Source organism: Bubalus kerabau, chromosome 4 (genome assembly GCF_029407905.1).
Source record: "Bubalus kerabau isolate K-KA32 ecotype Philippines breed swamp buffalo chromosome 4, PCC_UOA_SB_1v2, whole genome shotgun sequence".
Lineage (NCBI taxonomy): Eukaryota > Metazoa > Chordata > Mammalia > Artiodactyla > Bovidae > Bubalus > Bubalus kerabau.
The window spans coordinates 125,989,873-126,013,285 of NC_073627.1; the positions used below are offsets into that span (position 1 = coordinate 125,989,873).

A 23,413-nucleotide genomic window follows, 5' to 3' on the forward strand; every position below is an offset into this window, starting at 1 on the left:
GGCTGGTTTTGAATGAGTGCAGGGACTGTGATTTTAGAGATTATCAGATCAGAAAAAGCAGGGTTTGGATTACGTATTGAATTTGATCTTGGGAAATTCAAGTTACAGCCTATCATATCCGTGTTGAACAAGGTGGGATAAGGTGGCTCGGTTGTGAGTGAGGGAATTTATCTATGAGAACCTTTTCCCAGCACCTTTCATTGGATAGAGTTCATGTTTCTTTTGATTCTGTGGATTAGAAGCATTGTTGGTTGTGATCTCTGTTAAGTGTTTCCCCCAGCTTTTCGCAAATGAAACTGCTTTCCTCTGTTCTCTCCCACTGTTTTGTTAAATCTGTATTAACCCAAAATGGATTTGATTATTTCCAGGGATTATGAGACACACAGAAATTTTCTTCTTTCATGGTTGATTTTTCATTAATGAGAATTTTGCTTTGCTTTTAGTAAGGCATTTTCTCTCAGCAGCTGGGAATCTATTTATTCCTTTAGATCCCTGCTGTTGAGTAGCAGGATTTGGGAGAGGTTGGGGTTTGCAGTGTCCCTTGGACAGTTTTAATTCTCTACTGCCACATTGTATTACAGAACTATCCCTTATGAAAGATTCTTCAGCCAGGAGCACTATTAAACCAGAAATTCCTCTTTAATTGAATTGATGCTTCAGAGAAGGAGCTGTTGCTTTCAATTTGTTCTAATATCAGGCAGCTTTCATTTTCAAGGAATTCTGTTTAGTTAACTATGCTCTTTCTCTCTATAATCGAAAAGAATCTGAAAAATAATGCACAATATATGTTAAAACTGAATCACTTTGCTGTGTACTTGTAACTAATACAACACTGTGAATTAACCATACCTCAACTTAGAAAAAAAAAATTCAAACAGTATTTAATCTGATGTTGAATTTGACAAACTGATATTGATTTAGTCATTCCAAATATCTCAATCAAGAAATCAATTTCTTGGTTTAACCCTTTAATCATGCCTTATCCCCTGCAGGTTAGGAGCTCTCCGCAGTATGACTCTAGCCCTCCTTTTGGCCCTATGTTCTTGCCTGTCCTTATGCAGATACTTTGCTCTAGCACTAGCTTTGTTCATTCGCACCATGGCAGTGTTCTGTGTTTTCTGCTTATCGAAAATGTATTCTTCCTTTCCCAGCTTATAGTCTACTTTTGTTGTAGAAAATGTCCTCAGTTCCTCAGTCCACAGTGATCTTTCTCTTTTAATGCGTTAAATTCCTTAAAACATAAATTACTCAGGATCTGAACAGTGCCGCTAATTTGGTGATGAATTGTATACTGCCTAGCAACTAGTCTTGCTCTGTGTTCATGGTGACCCAGACTAAGGAGATAAAAGCACTGGTCAGATCAGTTCTGGAATTCTGTGTTCAATTAGGGTATTTGATTCTAAGAGGCAAACTGAGAAACTAGTTTGTTCAAAGGGGAATAATTAGAATATCGAAGGGTGTAGAAACCATTTGAGGAATTTGATCCTTCTTGCAGAAGGATCATAATAGTAAATGAAAATTGTCTAAACTGTTGCTCAGACAGAACTAGGACAAGTCAGCCAGTGTTGAAAATGATAGGAGACATTTTAGCTTTTAACATAAGAAAGAACTTAAACAGAGTTGTTAACAAATGGAATGGACTATTTATGAGAATTTTTTGACATAGGATACTTAAGCAGAGATTGAATGAGTGGTAAAAGGAATTTCAACATTGAGTGGAATATTAGACTTGAATTTTGAAAAAAAAATTCTTTTATATAATTCACTTAGTCTTTCTTCAAGTATCTGGCACAGCTTTCCTCACAATACTGGTATCTTTTGCTTCCGTAGGAGCCAGTACCACCTAAGCAACTCCAGTAAACTAAATCAAGGATTTTCTTTAACTTTTGATGTCTTGGTGTTCATGACTGTTTTCTCCAAATAAATAAGCACTTTGAGAACTGAGTCTTTCCATATTTCTTTGTAATTGCTATAGTGCTTTATAACTGAGCTCTGGATTTTTCTCCCTAATTTGAACTAAAAGTGACCACACTTGTTAAAAAATCTAAAACAAAAAAGTTCTTGGGGTATAAGAAGCAATATATGCTGCTGCTGCTAAGTCACTTCAGTCGTGCCCGACTCTGTGCCACCCCATAGATGGCAACCCACCAGGCTCCCCTGTCCCTGGGATTCTCCAGGCAAGAACACCGGAGTGGGTTGCCATTTCCTTCTCCAGTGCAAGAAAGTGAAAAGTGAAAGTGAAGTCGCTCAGTTATGTCCGACTCTTAGCGACCGCATGGACTAACATACTGTTAATCACAGAAAATTGAGAAAATGCAGAAAAGTGTAAAAAGGAAAATAAAAATCATCATGGTCCTATCACCTGCTCAGCATCGTTAAGTTTTTTGTTCTTTGCTTTCATTGTTTTGTCTTTATTATAGAGGTGATATATATGTATGATAAGAAATTCAGTTTTAGGATGTGACGTGAAAGGACAAAGTTCTCCTGTCTTTATTCCCTATTCTTACTCCCCAGAGGTAACTACTGTGTACTCTTTCTTGTCCATCTTGGAAATTTTCATTACATTTAAGTATATAGATTCTACAATTAGAGGTATATTTAACTTTTTAAAACGCTTAATGATTTATTTTCCTATCAGCTTTCGTGAGTTTAAATTGTTCCTTTTAATGGCTGTGGAGTACTGTTTCATTTTATGAGCATATGTAATTTAACCAGTTTCATATTGATGAAGAATCAGAATTTTTTTTTACTATTATAAATTTTGCCTTTATAAACAATATAATTTATAATTTTGCTATTATAAACAATGCCACAATGAACATCGCTATAGATAGTTTTGTTATGTTTGGAGATCACCAGTCAGCTTTCCATCTGTCTTTTCTGTGTGATTTGCTCATTGCTGTTTTCTTGGCATAATAATTACACTCACCTGGAGGGATCTCTCATCTCAGCAGTCCTCTATGAGAAGCAGATCCTTTACCAGTGGGTAAAACTTTATGTTTACCAAAATCCTGAAGACCTCAGCTCTTTTAAGTTTGACCTGTGATTTTCACGTACTTGTTTATCTTCTTTGATTATTTAAAAATTTATTTTCTATGTGTTAGTCGCTCAGTTGTGTCCCAACTCTTTGCAACCCTATGGTCTGAAGCCCACCAGGCTCCTTTGTCCATGGAATTCTCCAGGCAAGAATACTGGAGTGGGTTGTCATTACCTTCTCCAGGGAATGTTCCCAACCCAGGGATCGAACCTGAGTCTCCTGCACTGCAAGCAGATTCTTTACTGTCTGAGCCACCAGGGATGCTGAATATTTATTACTTGTGTTTTTAAGACAGAACAAATCAATATCTCTAGTAATGAGAACTATATCAAGTCAATGTATGTTGTGACTTGCCCTTAGAAAAACTTATATTTTATAAGCACATATAGTTATCTAACTAACTGAACAGATACTACTGGGAAACTCTTAGAAGGTAGACTCTGATGGACACTCAGGACACCTGTTGATTGTGGGTTAATTCTAGCCTGGGAAGACTCCAGTGATTTATTATCACTCTGAAAAGTAGGAATAATAATGATTTTAGAGTTTTCAGGAATAAGAACAGGTTGATCAAGGGTTTCTTCTCATCTTATTTCTGCAACATTGTCATCTGCCTCAGCTAACTCCTTGCTGCTGGGTTTTCATCGCATCAAGTAGTTTAAGTAGTTTCTGCCCTCATGAGCAGAGTTGCTGCTGGGTTCCTTTTGCTTAGCTGTGGCATCAGGAAGTTGATTATGCCTTATTTGAGCCAGGCAGCAGGGAAGGGGAAAAGGACCAATTTCCTCTGCCAAAGAGAGTTGTCACAATTGTGTTCTTCCTTATAAGCAGTACATTCTGTAATTTTTTTAGTTTTGAGAGGTTAGGTTTCTAGAAGTTGCATTCTTTAGGCCAGCAGGCTGAGCGTTGATCCTGTTTTACCAGTGCAAGGTATTTCAGACTTTGCTATGTGACTTTGTTTAAAGTTTGGGATGTGTATCATTGGTAAATATTTGTAGAGTACCTTCTGTATGCCTGTTTATGATACATATCTGTAGATAAGAGTCCAAGCAATCTACATAGGTCTTAAAATGTTAATATCTCCTTTATTAGATAAACTCAGAATCCATTAGGATTATTAAGTCTGAATTGGGATAAGTAGAATAAGTTAAGTTCCTGCTAGAGTAGGGAAATACTGCACTATTTTTTCTAACTTTTAAATAAAGCACTATTCTTTAAGTTGGGGTGTTTTATACATACATTATAGTGGACTGTCTTTAATAAAGTTCAGAAAAGAGTCAATATTTATATATTAAAATTTTTTTGATTTATATGTATATTAAAGTAAACAATTCTTTAAGTGTATGACTCACTGAATTATCACAAAGTGAACGCACTCAAATGATCACCACCTTGGTCAAGAAATAGAATACTACTAACACCCCAGAAGCCCACGTACTCTTCCTTTCAGTCAGTACTTCCTCCCATTTTCCCCAAAGGTAATGTTATACTATTCCAATGCTACAGAATAGTTTAGTTTTTTTTTTTTTTAATTATTAAACTTCATTTATTTATTTTTAAAATAAACTTTATTTTTTAAGAGCAGTTTTAGGCTCACAGCAAAATATAATATAGTTTGCCTGTTTTTGAGCTTTTAAGAATTGATGTATTATTGACATATTGGACTTCTCATAAATGGAATTATACAATATTTTTGGGGGGATGCTTCTTCTGCTTAATCTTACGCTTGTCAGATGCTTCCACTTGATGCATTTTGCAGTAGTTTATTTGTATTGCTGTATAGTAGCTCAGTGTATGAATATGCCACAGTTTATTTACCTTTGCTGGACATTTTTTTTTTCCATCTTGGACTGTGGTTTTATAATGCCACTCCAAATGTTTTTGTATTTTGTGTCTTTTGGTCTTACCTTCGTATGTATTTCTGATGGGTGTGTGTATATATATGTGGGATCAAAACACTTGTTATGTTCAACTGTAGTTGATAATGTAAAACAGTCTTCTAAGATCTACCAATTTACCTTCCTAGTAACTGTATTTCTGATAGTCATCAAAATGTAAAAAAAAAAGGAATTTGGCCAGGTTATCAAACCACTTCATAGGAATTAATACATGCTTATTGCATGTTAATCCTATAGGCTTGGTAATGTCTTTTTTTTTTTTAATGACCTGACCATTATGCTCAAATTGATGCCTCACATTTAAGACTGAAATCTGTGGCTTTCATTTTTTGAAAGAAATATTGAATTCTTGTTTATCATGCTGAACAAAGATAATAGCTTAGCCCTGAACTTAGGGGCATTACATACTTTTAAAAAGGAATATCATTTTTCTAAAGACAGAAGTTACCTATTTTTATTTTTGCAACTTTTTTGTAAGTCTGAAATTATTTTTAGATGAAAAGTTTTAAAAGAAATTATTGACATGAGAAAATGCATGTGAACATGGAGCTCAATGAAAAATGAAAAAGGGGATGAGGAGAAAGGTCAAACGGTAGGTTACTGTTGGGGGGAAAAGGCTGAAAAGATACATATCAAAATATTAACAGTGAGAAGCTCCTATTGGCCAAAGATGGGGAATTTGCAACATCAATAACGATAAAACCCACAACGTTGAAGTACATCAGCTATGTTTATATCTATGACCTCGTCATACTGAAAATAACAGCAACTAATTGGTCACTGTTGGAGGACCACATATTTTGATAAGATTTGAACTGTTAGAGAATGGCGGTGAGATCCATAACTTATTTACTGTTGTATAGAATACTTAGGTGTAGCTGCTCCTGATGAGGAAGATCAGGCAACCAGCTTTGTATTTCCTGCTTTGTTGTGATCTTTCTGTGATTACTGAGAAAGAAAAGAAAAATGTAGGCATTGGTAGAATTTTGTGTTCAGCCTTATAAAGGAAATTGTCTCATTCTTCTATTTGTCTTCTTCAGTAAAAATGAATTCTCAGGTGTAATCTCCAAAAGCAACTATTTGAGAGAGGCCCTGACATCAAAGGAAAAAGTCATCAGGGCTTCTTTTTTTGTGTGTGCCAGTGAACCTCATAGTGATAAAATATGTGGTCAAAATATGACAAGAGAAATTTCATGCTAGGGTGTATGTATACAAATTGTTTCCTCCTAAGCAATTATATAAAATAGGAAAAATAAATTATTAATTACTAGAAAGCACATATTTCCCAAAAGAAAAATCTTCTTTTTTTCTTTCTATTACTTCTTTCTATGCATTTAGTTCTTAGTACTTTTTTGGGACTGGAGAACAGATAGGCCTGTGGACTGTGTTAGGCTATTAATTTTCTCTTGCAACTGTTTGCCTTAATAATTTTCATAGTGTTTTACTATGAGTGATATTGATAAGAGGCTAGAGGGCTGTGAATGAGGAAGATTCTCCTAGCAACTAAGGGACTGGACAGTGGGGAGGTAATTGCTTTTATGTGTGATTCAGAGTGGGACAGAGATGATTCAAAGGGCTAGCTCACTGATGTTTCTGTTAGTTATGAGCCGAATTTGTAAAGCCTTTATCCGCAAATGGATACAGAAAATCTGCTTGCCAAAGAGAGGGTGGTGAATGATACAGATATAAATCTCTGTCTACCTCATTTCAGCCATCCACACCCATGATCACATCCTAGAGTATATCACTCCTTGGAATGGTGCTCTGCTTTTATAATTTTAAACTTCATCATCTGACTATCTGATGATGCTCTCCAGTCTATCTTTCTTACTTTTACTCTTACTATGCTTTACTAGTGTGATATGGGGTAGATATGAAAAGTTTGGGTTTTAGGCAGATCTGAGTCAGACTTAATTTTTCTGGGCTCCAAAATCACTACAGATGGTGACTGCAGCCATGAAATTAAAAGACGCTTACTCCTTGGAAGGAAAGTTATGACCAACCTAGATAGCATATTCAAAAGCAGAGACATTACTTTGCCAACAAAGGTTCATCTAGTCAAGGCTATGGTTTTTCCTGTGGTCATGTATGGATGTGAGAGTTGGACTGTGAAGAAGGCTGAGTGCCGAAGAATTGATGCTTTTGAACAGTGATGTTGGAGAAGACTCTTGAGAGTCCCTTGGACTGCAAGGAGATCCAACCAGTCCATCGTAAAGGAGATCAGTCCTGGGTGTTCATTGGAAGGACTGATGTTGAAGCTGAAGCTCCAGTATTTTGGCCACCTGATGTGAAGAGCTGACTCATTTGAAAAGACTCTGATGCTGGGAAGGATTGAAGGTGAGAGGAGAAGGGGATGACAGAGGATGAAATGGTTGTATGGCATCACCAACTCAGTGGACATGAGTTTGAGTAAACTCCCGGAGTTGGTGATGGACTGGTAGGCCTGGAGTGCTGCAGTACATGGGGTCGCAAGAGTCAGACACGACTGAGCGACTGAACTGAACTGAACTGAGATCATGTGTGTGAAATAACTTTGTAAGCTTTTACTCTTGGATAGTCCCCTTTTCTTTCTTCATAAAGGGCTTAAATATCCTGAAACTTATAAACAAAGAGTTTATAAATGTTTATTGATCACTTCCATAAACATTTATTGAGCAGTTAGCTACAGGTGAGGCATTGAACTAGTCATCCTGGGTATATAAAAATGAGTAAGAAATGGGCCTTGCCCTCAAGAAACTGAGAGCCAAGATGGGGAAACAGCTATATGTACAACTAAATATGTTTCAGGGTACAGTTTGGTAATTTCTAGAATAGAAGTAGAAAATAAAATGGGTGCAGAAATGCAGTGTTTGATTCCAACTAAGAGACAGGAAAGGCCTCAACTAGGAGAGCGAGAGGAAGGAGGTAAAGGTGGAGTCAGGTTTTTCTTCTTTTTTTTTAATTTGTAAAAACATTTTAAATATTTGAACTTGTTGGTTTGTAACAGTATTTGTAGGACAGTCCACTAGTTGATTGATTGAAGTGTAGGTGACTTACAAAGTTTCAGGTGCAAGTTTTTCTTTAAGGTGTCATTAATTTGGATCAGAAACAAAGAATAATAGCTTCTGAGGAGTTGATTCTGATTTTGGACCTGTTAAATCTGAGGTGCTGCCAATCTGTCCACATGTCACAGAGGAAAACATGTCTTGGGAGAGCAGAGTTAGAGATGTAGATTTGGTGCATTGCTTGTGAATCTTTTGAATAGAAGAAGGGTGGCAGGATAAATCTTTGCTCAGCAGCATCTTATATTTCATATAATATTATATTTCATCAACTATAAAATCTCTTGCCAGAGATTGCAAGAAGCATCATTTTATGTATCATTAAGAAAAAATACTATTGAGTGCTGCCAACGCCCCGGCGGAGGAGCTGAGGTCATCATCATATTTGAAATATTTAAAGTGGATACAAAACTGTTTCAGCGATGCAGACAATTAAGTGCGTTGTTGTGGGTGATGGTGCCGTTGGTAAAACATGTCTCCTGATATCCTACACAACAAACAAATTTCCATCGGAGTATGTACCGACTGTTTTTGACAACTATGCTGTCACAGTTATGATTGGTGGGGAGCCATATACTCTTGGACTTTTTGATACTGCAGGGCAAGAGGATTATGACAGATTACGACCGCTGAGTTATCCACAAACAGATGTATTTCTAGTCTGCTTTTCAGTGGTCTCTCCATCCTCATTCGAAAATGTGAAAGAAAAGTGGGTGCCTGAGATAACTCACCACTGTCCAAAGACTCCTTTCTTGCTTGTTGGGACCCAAATTGATCTCAGAGATGACCCCTCTACTATTGAGAAGCTTGCTAAGAATAAGCAGAAGCCTATCACTCCAGAGACTGCTGAAAAACTGGCCCGTGACCTGAAGGCTGTCAAGTATGTGGAGTGCTCTGCACTCACACAGAAAGGCCTAAAGAATGTATTTGATGAAGCAATATTGGCTGCCCTGGAGCCTCCAGAACCGAAGAAGAGCCGCAGGTGTGTGCTGCTATGAACGTCTCTCCAGAGCCCTTTCTGCACAGCTGGTGTCGGCATCATACTAAAAGCAATGTTTAAATCAAACTAAAGATTAAAAATTAAAATTCGTTTTTGCAATAAAAAAAAAAAAAAAAAAAAAAAAAAAGAAAAAATACTATTGATTGAGCTATGATGCATCATTGATTATAAAATGGATTTTTTCTGAGTTGTTAAAATATAAGAAAATGTCCCACCATCTTAGAATCAGTGAAATATTAAAACTAACATTTAATGAGCCCTTACTTTTGGCCAAACTCGCTTACTAATAAGCACGTAAGGATTAATAATTTAATTCTCATGATAACCTTGTTAGTTTATTATTCTCATTTTACAGATGAGGACAGTGGGCCCACAGAAATTAGTACTTTTATGTACTGTGTAGCTGAATTTAGATTTTTCTGCCTAACTATAAACTACAAGGAGATCAAACCAGGCAATCCTAAAGGAAATCAACCCTGAATATTCATTGGAAGGACTGATGCTGATGATGAAGCTCCAGTACTTTGGCCACCTGAAGCAAAGAGCTGACTCACAGGAAAAGACCCTGATGCTGGGAAAGATTGAGGGCAGGAGGAGAAGGGGGCACCATAGGATGAGATGGTTGGATAGCATCACTGACTTGATGGACATGAGTTTGAGCAAACTGCAGGAGATAGTGAAGGACAGGGAAGCCTGGTGTGCTGCAGTCCATGGGATCACAAAGAGTCGGGCACAAATGAGCAACTGAACAACAAGAACTATAAACTATAAAATACAAAATTAATATATAGGATAGTGCTTTGGAACAAAAAAGTCTTATTTTATAAATGTTTAGGGGAAAATGGTTTTGTGCATTGTTGCCTGTGAATCAGTCTCACTATAGCAGTGGTTTGTTTCCTTAGGATGTATTCAGGGGCAACATTATAGCAGGTGTTTGTTGACTGCTATAAAACACCTGCTGTAATATATATATAGACACTCTGTATGTAGAGAGTTCATTATGGCTCTCGTTTAATAGAGTTTACAACTTAAATTCCTGTTTCCCCCTTGGGAGGAAATGTGGTATAATGGAAAATCCAGGATTTTGGATTCAGAAGAACTGTTTTGAGTCTCACTGCATGCGTGCTAAGTTGCTTCAGTTGTGTCCGACTCTTTGCGACCCCATGGACTGTAGTCTGCCAGGCTCCTCTGTCCATGGGATTCTCCAGGCAAGAGTACTGGAGTGGGTTGCCATTTCCTTCTTTATTGAGTCTCACTAGATAGTGACTAAAGTTTCATCTCTCAGTCATCTTTTGTCAAATGGGAAAGATAATACCTGTGCCAGTCTCAGCTGGAGTGAGGGTCAAATTGACAGTAAATATGAAAGTACTCTGCAGTTAAAAAAGAAACAGATAATGCAGAGTGATACATATAACTGTTTTGAAAAATTTAGGAGCTGGAAGCTATTCATAAAGTCTGACCTAAGATATATCTGGGAATTCATTGGTCTTCCACTGAAATACAGCCACCTTTCATGTAAAATGAGATAGATAATTACTATCTTGGGATATTGTATGCCAAGTCAACTTAAGACATAAAATTGTAGACTTTCTTTCCTGGCTAGGTCAGGCAAAGTGCTGGGCTGCTGTTCTTAGGCAGTTGATACTTGAAAATTTTAACATCTACTAGTCTTGAATATTGGAGAAGGAAATGGCAACCCACTCCAGTACTCTTGCCTGGAAAATCCCATGGACGGAGGAGCCTGGTAGGCTACAGTCCATGGAGTCGTGAAGAGTCCGACACGACTGAGTGACTTCACTTTCACTTTTATGCATTGGAGAAGGAAATGGCAACCCACTCCAGTGTTCTTGCCTGGAGAATCCCAGAGACGGGGGAGCCTGGTGGACTGCCGTCTATGGGATCGCACAGAGTCAGACACGACTGAAGCAACTTAGCAGCAGCAGCAGCAGTCTTGAATATATCTGATTAAGAAAACTATCATGTTGGTATATGCATGCATTTAGTATATGTATTTTTGTCGTGGATTCAACAGGAGTTTATTCAAGAGACTAAAGTTCACTGTTTGTCTTGTGCTCTCTATGAAGTTAACCTAATATGCCTTACTGTTTTCATCTGAAGCACAATACAGCCTTAACCCATATAAGGCATTATTGTATACACTATATTATGTTGCTTACAAAGATAAACAGATGTGGTCTATTCTTCAACTAGTTTGCAATCTAACAGAGAAGACAGATATGAGAGAATATAACTGTGTTACAGAACAGAATATGATAAGTGGCATTATAGATTTCATCTGGGTGATAGTAGGGAAAGCTTTGACAATTACTTTTCCTCAGTTTAAGAGCAATATATGCTCACTTTAAAAATTTTGGAAAGTACATCAAGAGAAAAATTAAAATTATAATTCTACTGTCTCTGTAGTGTGTGTGTATGTGTATATAAACTTTTTTCTTTTACATAAAATTGCATCATACTTTATATACAACTTATCCTGATTTTTTTGCTAGTGGAATATTACCATTTAGAATAGAATTTGACAAAACCTTTCTGGGTTTATATCTTTAATTTTTGGAAACTGTAAAGGATCTTGTAGAATGTTTAAGAGGTGCCAATGTAATGATCCATTTGAAATTATGATGGCAGCTTATAAGCTATTTGAAAGTATATATGAAAAAACAAGCAAAATAGACAAGGAAGGGTATATATTACTGTGTTAATAATGCTGATCTGCTTACAGTTAAGAGATCACTGTGTGTGCGTGAATGCTCATTTGTCTCCGACTCTGTGACCCTATGAACTACTCCTCTGCCCATGGGATTATCCAGGCAAGAATACTGGAGTGGGATGTTGTTTCCTACTCCAAGGGATCTTCCTGACTCAGGGATCGAACTTGTGTCTCTTGTGTCTCCTGCATTGCCAGGCAGGTTCTTTACCATTGAGGAAGCCCAAGCGATCACTGTAATGAAATCATAATAAATCACTGACATGAAATTATACAAATATTTGATAATTGAGAATTGGTTGCCAAACATGTCTTTGTGATGTCAGTAGCTATTGCTTTCCTTGGAATGGTCCTGCCATTTCTAGCAGAAGTCTGATCTAACGTCACTTACAGCCTCTATCTTCCTTTCAGGATGTTAACTGCTGTTTAATGATCTGTAAATGCTGTTTACGTAATGTCTAGAAAACTTGCTGTCTACCTTTCTTGAGATCTAGGTTTGTACTTTTTGTTGCAACTGGCGAAGGGACTTAAGTTACTAAAAACTACACCACACACGTGCAGACATGCCCGTGCACACACATATATTAATGATGAATTCTAGCTTGTAGCTACTTTGAGATATCTTCAACAGGACCACAGACTCTTTCATATAATAAGTAATGCTCAGTAAACATTTGCTTTGATTTAATGTGTTTATGTATCAGTTGCATATCAGCAATTAATAACCTGTGGGCTTCCCTGTGGGATATTTAATGTATTTTTAATAAAGACTAAGCAGTAGTTGTGATTTACATGCAAGATAAGAGATTTTATTACAGTAGTTTTAGGTATTGAAGTTAAAAACATTAAACTGAATGAAGCAAATAATGTTCTTATTTTTCTTTCCATTCTACTGTAGTCTGAATGAGCTGCCTAATGAAGGAATTAGGTGGATAGATGGCTAGACTGACCTTGTGCTATGTGTGTATAACTAAGCTGGAATTATTTCTGATAAATAGTAACCATAGAAATCTGGTTGTATATTAATGTAAACTATTCCAACTGAGGTTTGTTTATTTAGAAAACATTGAAAAAGATACACTTGAGCACTTGCACATGCTCAGTTATAACCTGGACTGTATTTACTTTAGAATTAGTCATCGGCTTTGTTAAAGTTTGACGTAAGTAAGTTGTTTGTCTTTTGGTTTGAGAAGGAGCTCATAGGTAGTATATTTTTGATTCCTTGAAAAATTAAGTCTTTTTTTCCCCAAGGACAGGGTAGCATATTTATACTTCATCAGTACTTAAGTTATGATAAATAGCATAGTAAAGTGGAGGATTAGCACTGATATTTGACTATTTCAGAAATGTAATCCTTGAACGAAATCATATGTATATGACTGTTTTGCAACTTTTGTTTAGTCACATCACCATATTTTTACAGAATTTATTTTTTTGTGCTTTTGTTCATGTGAGCATAAACTGAAGCATTAGCTATTTCAGTTGGTGTGGATTTAGTACAAATAGTGTATTGCAAGGAGAAAGCTGTGGACTGCAAGAAGTGTGGCTTTTGAAACTGGGTTTGAATTTCAGATTTCACTGTTTATTTAAATGTGAGACCTTGGATAAGTTACTTAAACTCTGTTTTATTAATATGTAAAGTAGAAAGTTGTACACCCTACTGTAGTGTTTTTTCCAAACTGTAGGCACAATTAGTCTTGAAACCAGCTAGAAAAGTATTATTTTGTGAGACTTTTGTTTCATAGCTTCAATTCTTTGGCCACCTGATGTGAAGAGCCAACTCATTGGAAAAGACCCTGATGCTGGGAAAGATTGAGGGTAGGAGGAGAAGGGGACAACAGGGAATGAGATGATTGAATGGACATGAGTTTAAGCCAACTCCAGGAGATCATGAAGTACAAGGAACCCTGGCATGCTGCAGTTCATGGGATTGCAGAGTCGGTCAGAATTTAGCAACTGCTACTGCTAAGTCATTTCAGTCGTGTCCGACTCTGTGCGATCCCATAGATGGCAGTCCACCAGGCTCCCCCGTCTCTGGGATTCTCCAGGCAAGAACACTGGAGTGGGTTGCCATTTCCTTCTCCAATGCATGAAAGTGAAAAGTGTAAGTGAAGTCACTCAGTCATGTCCGACTCTTAATGACCCCATGGACTGCAGCCTAACAGGCTCCTCCATCCATGGGATTTTCCAGGCAGGAATACTGGAGTGGGGTGCCATTGCCTTCTGAACATACATATATACAAATGGATGTAAGCAGATGGGAACTTTGTTGCAATGTAAGACATGTTTCTTATTATAGGCTGGGTTAAAAAAATTTTGAAAAACATTTTTCTATAATGTTGTTAGGATTAAGTGCCTACCATAGCTCCTGTTTTACAGACAGGCATCGAAAGAAAGATGGCATTGGAGAAATTAATATGGACTATTTTGGCTTCGTTGGATTTTGTTGTATTTATTCAAATTTGGTCTTTATTCCAAGAGCTATGAAATTGAAAGCTAGTTTGTTACTTCAAAATTGTTATTGAGTATGGACAATTATTTCTTATTTAGTAAATTATTTGACACATGAAGTTTTTTGATAAGTATTATTTTGGGAACTTATATGAACTGTGATGCTGGAGAAGACTCTTGAGAGTCCCTCAGACAGCAAGAAGATCAAACCAGTCAATCCTAAAGGAAATCAACCCTGAATATTCATTGGAAAGACTGATGCTGACAATGAAGCTCCAATACTTTGGCCACCTGATGCAAAGAGCTGACTTGTTGGAAAAGATCTTGATACTGGGAGATGGGGGCGACATAGGATGAGATGGTTGGATAGCATCACTGACTCAATGGACATGAGTTTGAACAAACTCTGGGGAATACTGAAGGACAGGGAAGCCTGGCGTGCTACAATCCATGGGGTCGCAAAGAGTCGGACGCAACTTAGCGACTGAATAATAACAACAATGCAGTAGGTGAAAGTGTACATTTCTATGACCACTTGGAGTGCAATCTGGCAATACCTAGCAAAGTTGAGACATATATACTTTATAATCTGGTGAATTCCAGTCCATGCACTTGGTCAAAGGAGACATGCAGGAGAATGTTCATTGCAGCATTATTTGCAATGGCAAGAATTTGGAAAGAACCTGAAAGTCTCACAGTAGAAGTCTGGATAAATAAATTGTGATATGTTCATGAAATAGAATGCTAAACTAAGTTACATGAATAAATTAAGCTTCACTTATCAATAATGATAAATCTCAAACCAAAAAGTGTAGGAAAGCAAGTTTACAGATTCATTCAATATAATGCCATTTATTTAACATTTAGAAACATCCAAACAGCACTGTGTACTATTTATGGACACAAATACAAGTAGTAAAAAGTTTTTTGGACTGGAATGACACGTATTACTGTCAGGATAATGGATACTTAAAGGAAGGGAAGGAATAGGATTAAGTAGGTATTTTAATGTTATCTATAATGTTTTATTAAATCTTGAAAAAAAGATCTGAAGCAAATATAGCAAAATGTTGAGATCTAGTCAGTCTAGCTGTTATGTATAGGTGTGGTCATAATTTGTTTCTGTATGAGTTCGTCAAGGCTGTATATTGTCACCCTGTTTATTTAACTTATATGCAGAGTACATCATGAGAAATGCTAGACTGGAAGAAACACAAACTGGAATTAAGATTGCCAGGAGAAATATCAATAACCTCAGATATGCAGATGACACCACCCTTATGGCAGAAAGTGAAGAGGAACTCAAAAGCCTCTTGATGAAAGTAAAAGTGGAGAGTGAAAAAGTTGCCTTAAAGCTCAATATTCAGAAAACGAAGATCATGGCATCCGGTCCCACCACTTCATGGGAAATAGATGGGGAAACAGTGGAAACAGTGTCAGACTTTATTTTTCTGGGCTCCAAAATCACTACAGATGGTGACTGCAGCCATGAAATTAAAAGATGCTTACTCCTTGGAAGGAAAGTTATGACCAAACTAGATAGCATATTCAAAAGCAGAGACATTACTTTGCCAACAAAGGTTCATCTAGTCAAGGCTATGGTTTTTCCAGTGGTCATGTATGGATGTGAGAGTTGGACTGTGAAGAAGGCTGAGTGCTGAAGAATTGATGCTTTTGAACTGTGGTGTTGGAGAAGACTCTTGAGAGTCCCTTGGACTGCAAGGAGATCCAACCAGTCCATTCTGAAGGAGATCAGCCCTGGGATTTCTTTGGAAGGAATGATGCTAAAGCTGAAACTCCAGTCCTTTGGCCACCTCATGCGAAGAGTTGACTCATTGGAAAAGAGTCTGATGCTGGGAGGGATTGGGGGCAGGAGGAGAAGGGGACGCCAGAGGATGAGATGGCTGGATGGCATCACTGACTCGATGGACGTGAGTCTGAGTGAACTCTGGGAGTTGGTGATGGACAGGGAGGCCTGGCGTGCTGAGATTCATGGGGTCGCAAAGAGTCGAACACGACTGAGTGACTGATCTGATCTGATCTGATGTTTAAAATATTTAAATAATAACATATGTTTCTTTATAAAATTTAATATACAATTCATGGTATATATTAAATACTCAATGGTATCTATTAAAAAATAGCACATTGTTTTGAGGTCCAGAGAACAATAAATCTTTTAGAAATTAGAGCCTAACCTACTTAGATGATTTTCCAGGATTTCTAGTAAAATGAAAATTTAGTTAGGTGTAGACATAGGTTTAAAAAAGCATAAGGTAGAATTATTGAGTGTTTCTATAATGCCGAGCTAGACATTTTTCTTTGTAAGCATGAATCTATGCATAACCTTACTATGCATGTTATTTGCCCATTGTAATCTAGGATGAGTCACAGTATTTGTGATTACCCTTAAGAGGCTCCTGTGGTCTCTCAGATGGACTTTGTTATAATTATGCTTCAGTGTGTCTTAGCTTGGTTCCTGCCCTTATTGTGTTACAGATGTCCTCTGCTGAATCATCATGAGCAATTTCTTGAGGAAATTGCTTGAGGATCCTGGTTAACCAGTTTTAGCACTTATTCAAAGATCTGTCATGCCAAGCATTGTGAGCCTGCATTCCTGGTCCTCAGCATGTGCTAATGCAGTGATATTGGCTAAAACTTTTTGTGATGAAGAAAATGTTCCATGTTGGTGCTCTTCAGCATGGTGACCACTAGTCACCACATAGCTATTGAGGTTTTGATTGTGGCTGGTGCAACCTAGGACTGATTCTTTAAGTTTACTTAATTTTGATTACTTTAAATGATCACGTATAGCTGCAGGCTATCATGTTAGACAGTTCATCTCTAGTCTTTTGAAAAGAATGCTAGGTTTGATTACTAGCACTGAATTTCCTGAGCCAGTTTTCCTGGATATAAAAGGGGACTAATATTTCTTGTCCTAACCATCTCTGGGGATCCTAGAGAGAAGTTAAAGAATATATGAGAATCAGTCATATGGGATGTTATGTACAGTTGACCCTTGAACAACACAGGTTTGAACTGCTGGGGTTCACTATTTGTGGACTTTTTTTCAGTAGTGAATACTGTTGTACTACATGATTCACAGTTTTTATTTTTATTTTTTGCCACACAGCATGCAGGATCTTAGTTCCCTGACCAGGAATGGAACCCATGCCTCCTGCAGTGGAAGCACAGAGTCTTAAGTGCTGGACTGCCAGGGAAGTCCCCACAGTTTAAATCCATGGATACCAAAGCACTTGTAGAGACTGCAGACAGAACAATTGCGTATAGGGAGCGATCTTGATTGTGCAGAGGGTCAGGGCCACTAACCCTGGTGTTGTTCAATGGTCAGCTATATTAGGAGCCATAAAACTGCTGCTTATTTGACTGTGGTTCCACTTCTAGGGCTTTATCGTAGGAAAATAAATTTAAAAAAAAATTTATTTATTTATTTGGCCATGCCAGGTCTTAGTTGCAGCATGCAGGATCTTTAGTTGCAGCTTGTGAACTCTGTTGCAACATGTGGGATCTAGTTCCCTAACCAGGGATTGAACCCAGGCCCCCTGCACTGGGAGCCCGGAGTCTTAGCCACTGGACCACGAGGGAAGTCCCCAGGAAAATACATTTTTTATACATTCCTGATTATCTTTAAGGATAGTCATCAGAGATTTTTACAGTTTTATTAGTTTGCTAGGGCTGCTGTAAAAACGTACTACAAACAAGGTGGCCTAAACAACAGAAGTTTGTTTCACGATTGTGAGTAGTAGATATCAACATGGTTCCTGCTTTCATGGAAGGCATAGACTAAGTGGGTGAGGAGATGACAGGTGATCAGAAATAAATATATAAATACAAATCATCATAAATATTATAAAGAAAAAGAATTGGGAGTAAATAAGAGTTTTATTTTTGCAATGAATGGTTGAAGAAGGCCTCTCTGAAGTGTGGACATTTCAACTAAAACCTGAAAGGTGAGAAGGAGCTATCTATAATCAGTAGACTGTTGGGGTAGGGTGGAAGAAGAGCCTTTCCAATAGAGGAAATGGTCCTATTGGAAGGTCCTGTGGGTGAAAAGAGATTATAATATTCGAGGAACTGAAAGAAGGCCCAATGATAGGGTAGAACAGAAGAGAATAAAGCTGCATAAGTTGAAAAGTAAGCAGGGCCAGATCAGGCAAAAGTTTGGTTGCCAATGGGCAGCCATTGAAGGATCTAATTTACATTAAAAAAAATTGTGAGGTAGAGAGTACTCTAGTAGTATAGTGGTTAGAATTCTGGGCTTTCACTGCTGTGGATGGAGTTCAATCCCTGGTCTGGGTCAAGAGGCGTGGCCCCCCCAAAAAATCATGGGCTAGAATGGGTGTAGAATACTTTAAAGAGGACAGGATTAAAAACTGGAAGCTAATTAGTAGTCTACTGCAATAGACCAGGTGATACGAGGATGGCTTAGGCTAATGGAAATGGAGATCCAGAATAGTAGATTGATTTGAGCACTGTTAAGTAGGTAAGATTGACAGGACTTGATTGGAAATGGAGGGTGACAGAGAAGGGATCCTTGAGGGTTGGTTCACAAATTTCTGTCTTGAGCAAGTGGATGATGGCAGTACTGTTTACTGAGGTACCAAAGATTTGGTGAAAGAACAGCCTTGGTGGGAGGATTAGTCAAGAGTTCACTTGCAGAAATATTAGGTTTGAGAAACCTGGAAGACTGGTCTGCAGGTGGGCATTGGGAAATCGTAACCACAAAGATGGTATTTTAAACCATGGGAGTAGATGATAATCATTTAGTGAGTGAATGTAAAAGCAAAACAGGGTATGAGAGCAAGCTCAAGGGAACTCCAACAATCTGAGGTTTTGGTAGAAATGATGACAAAGGAGACTGGAAAGGGGCCACCTCATATGCAGACACAAATCCACAGATGCCATGAAAGTCAAGATGAATCTTTCAAAGAGTGAGGAGTTAATGTATAGTAGAGTCAGATGAGAACTGGACAGTGTCCATTGGGTTTGGTGGCATGGAGGTGACAGGCCTTGTCGAGAGCAGTTTCAGTGGAGTGGTAAGAGTAGAAGCCAGATTAGAATAGTTAAGAAGCAATGGGAGGTGGGGAAGCAGAGATAAATGTGTGTTAACAATTCTCTTATAGCACTTGTTCCCTGTTTGGATAATATGGTTGCTTCCCTGCTAGACTCAGTTCTTTAAGGGCAGTGGTGATGTCATAGTTACTTTTCTGACTTCTCTTAAGACCTCCTCTTATACATAATTGACCCTCAATAAAATGTTGAGTGAATAAAACACCTTGTAGTTTCCACAACATACTATCCATTTTACTTTATAGTTTTAATCTTACACTTTTGAATCTATGTATTATAAACATTTCTTTTGTAATGTATAAATAAATATTTATAATATATGGATCAATATGATTTTGATCCTTCATGGCCTCTTATAGTGTACATTTTTGGTTATTAAGAAAAATTTTTCATGTCCTATAGATTTTTTTTTGGAGCATGCTCTTTTTCTTTTTTCATGAAACAGTTAATGGTTTTAAAAAAAGTGTATACTTGCTGTGTTCAGTTTATTCTACATTATTGTACATTTGTGTAAAGCTGCTTCTTAGCCATCATTTCTAAAACTTGAAAGGGTAGGAAATGAAGGTGTTTTTATATTGTCATACCTATAAATGTTCTCTATCTTTCTAAGAATCTTGTCTAATTTTTTTTCTTGTATAGCCTCCATGATAACACTTAGAAGGCATCTTTATCAACACAGTTATTCCTTTTCCACAGTCACTATTTTCTCTAAGCTGAATTTAAATTTTGAGCTTATGCTAGTTATTCCTCCATTGTAAGTATATTCTCCTAAGTTTTTCCCACTGTACTCTTTTCCTTGCAGTATTCCTTTACTTTGAACATTTCTGTGCTCTCCCTTTATATACTTTTCACTGTATTTAGGGATGTTAAGAGAGCCACATCCAGCAGATTATTCAGGTTAATTATTGTTGTTCAGTTCATGTCCAACTCTGCGAGCCCAGGGACTGCAGCACACCAGGCTCCTCTGTCCTCCACTGTCTCCTGGAGTTTGCTTAAGTTCATGTCCATTGAGTCGGTGATGCTATTTAACCATCTCATCCCAGTAGCATGTTGAACACCTACCGACCTGAGGCTTCATCTTCCAGTGTCATATCTTTTTGCCTTTTCATACAGTTCATGGGGTTCTCTCGACAAGAATACTGGAGTGGGGGGTTGCCATTGTCTCCTCCAGGGGACCACAGTTCGTCGGAACTCTTCACTGTAACCTGTGTGTCTTAGGTGGCTTTGCACGGCAAGGCTCATAGCTTCATTGAATTCTGCAAGCCCCTTTGCCATGACAAGGCTGTGATTCATGATGGGGATTCAGGTTAATACACGCTCTTTGTTCTTAGCCAGGGCTTCTGTCCTGATCCTGTATCTACTTTCTGCTTTCCTTCTTCAGGGAGCAAAGTAGGGAACTGAGGAAGTCTCAGCAGCTGGTTTTTATTTTGCACCTTTAAATCCTAGAGCAGATCCAGGTGTAAGAAGCTACCTTGATTCCTTTTTTCTGGCGTTAGCAATGCTTATTTCCCTAGGACCACAGGGACTTCCTAAGAAAGAGGCATTATCAGTGCTATCTTGAAACAGTACAGAGAGAATTACTATTTTCCAGTCTCATAATTTTGAAGTTCCTTCAGTCTGCCTTCTTAGAAAAGCAGCACCAACCATCAAGTTGTGGGGATGAGTTAGATCCATGAAAATAAGAAGTGAAAGCTAAGGAGCTCAATTATAGTTTGGAAAATTGTGTTTAAGGTGAGCTGAGGCAAACATTTGGGGGCAGAGCTGAGAATATCAGGTCTTTTGCTGGTTTTAATTTTTTTTTTTTTGGATGTTGACTACTGTAACCCTTCAAGGTCCTGGATGCAAATTACATTGTTGATTTGATCTTAAAATTGGAGATGTCATTTAGCTTTGATAAAGTCAAACAGAATCTGAGGCATTGACAGCACATTGGCTGGTGCAGCCATTCCAATACCAGATTGAGATTGAGACCCTTGAGGGTAGAGAGGGTATCTATCTCTGTGTTACTTGGCAAAGTGTCTGACAGTAGTCCCTCAATAAATATGGAAGGAATGAACCTGAAATGTAAAAACATCTGTGTACCAGAGACTACTAATATTCACCTACTCTGCCTTGGCTTTGGAAACTAATTCTTAATCCTTCACATACTTTATTTTCTCAGATCTTTTTCACCATCTCTGCGTTGTAGTCCATGGGGTCACAAAAAGTCAGACACGATTTAGTGACTAAACAACAACAGCAACCTGCACTACTTGGTGCAAACACCATCATCTCTTGTCTGGACCATTGCAGCAGCTATCCAATACACATATTTTCTCATCTGTTTGTGCTCCCCTGAGGTACATTCTCCAAACAGTAATCAGAGTTGTCTTCTAAAAATGTAAATCAGATCATGTCACCCTCTACCCTGATCTTCCAGTGGCTTTCCAGTGTATATCTGGTGCTTTTTAAATTTGTTTCATTCCTGAGTTAGGAGAGCTGACATTCTGATAACAAGAAATTCTTTTATACAATATTTCTACTCCCCCCTTCCCAATACACACACACACACACACACACACACACACACACATACATACAGAGGACATCATTAGCAGCAGTCAGAAAAGCTTCAAAAGAGAGGTACAAATACATTTTAAAAACCCCGATCCAATTAAAACATCCATGTAAAGTCAGTAAACCTTTCCAACCCTCTCATCCTCAGTAAAGCCCTCTAGTATATACCTGTCGCATAATGGTGCCACCTACTGAACCCTTCCTAAGCTTCTTCCATTAAAAATGGAGGAAGCTAACAAGGATACCTTCTGGAAAAATACCTGTACTCTCCAGACCAGGAGAATGGCAACCTACCATAGTGATAAAGAATATAGATAGGTCTTTAAGTTGTACTGCCTGAGTTTGAGCCCCTGCGCTTTTACTTACTGGCTATGTAACCTGAGCAAATTGGTTAAACCTCTCCAAAACACAGTTTCCTTATGTGTAACATGAAAATGATACCACTGCTTATCTCACAGAGTTTCTGTGGGGATGAAGCCAGCATTTAAGGGATTAAGTGGCACTGTATTTTCAAAAAATGTTAGCTGTAGTTATTGTTTTCACTGATCTCACTGTCATCACTATAATCCTATTCTATTCCAATGTCTTGTATTTATCTCCATTGTAGCATTTGTGTTGTAACTTTCTATTTCTACATCTACCTTCCCATAGACTTTAAGAGACCCATTTTTATTATTTATTTATTAAAAAAATTATTTTTAGTTGGCTGTGTCAGGTCTTTGTTGTGGCATGCAGGAGCTTCGATTTTCATTGTGGCATGTGGAATCTTTAGTTGCAGCATGCAGACTCTTAGTTGTGGCATGTGGGATCTAGTTCCCTGACCAGGGATCAAACCCAGACCCCCTGCATTGGTAGCGTGGAGTCCTAGCCACTGGACCACCAGGAAAGTCCCAACAGACCCGTTTTTAAATTTATATTCCACTTATATATAAAGGAGATCAGCCCTGGGATTTCTTTGGAAGGAATGATGCTAAAGCTGAAACTCCAGTACTTTGGCCACCTCATGCGAAGAGTTGACTCATTGGAAAAGACTCTGATGCTGGGAGGGACTGGGGGCAGGAGGAGAAGGGGACGACAGAGGATGAGATGGCTGGATGGCATCACTGACTCGATGGACGTGAGTTTGAGTGCACTCCGGGAGATGGTTATGGACAGGGAGGCCTGGCGTGCTGCAATACATGGGGTTGCAAAGAGTCGGACATGACTGAGCGACTGAACTGAACTGAACTATATATACTAGTGGCAGATGTACTTGATGCACAATGTACATTTGGGTTAATCTGAATAAAGACTAATGTTTGAAAGCCTCTAAATTAGTGGGCCTTTGTACAGAAAACACAGGCTTACAAAGTCTGGATAAAACATAAGCAACTATTAATATTGCCTTCTAAGATCTAGTGGAGTAAAAGGGGATGATTCCTTTGCCATCTATGAAAATGGAGGGTTTTGTTTTGTTATATATGTCAACCTCCAAGAAGGATGGGTAGAAGTCTTCTGATAGCTTTTGGGTCCCCAAAGAACCTCAGTGCTTCAACCATTAGTTCTATTGTCTCTAACTGTCCCAGAGAAATGGCCATTGATCTTCTGTTTTATGGGGCCAAGTAGGTGTGGCCTTTA

At 38.0% G+C, this 23,413-nt stretch overlaps 2 protein-coding genes across 2 annotated transcripts in view; both read left to right on the plus strand.

Annotated features, from left to right (window-relative positions):
• UNC13B (unc-13 homolog B) overlaps positions 1-23,413 on the plus strand; it is a 208,364-nt gene that overhangs the window by 4,379 nt on the left and 180,572 nt on the right. The window lies entirely within an intron of this gene.
• On the plus strand, positions 8,316-9,063 carry LOC129650209 (cell division control protein 42 homolog). The gene has a single exon (XM_055578453.1). It carries the CDS (start codon positions 8,396-8,398, stop codon positions 8,969-8,971), a length of 576 nt encoding a protein of 191 aa, XP_055434428.1. The 5' UTR covers positions 8,316-8,395; the 3' UTR covers positions 8,972-9,063.

Excerpts from the sequence above, each read along its gene's own strand:
- LOC129650209 (XM_055578453.1), top strand. The coding sequence starts at position 8,396 with ATGCAGACAATTAAGTGCGTTGTTGTGGGTGATGGTGCCGTTGGTAAA.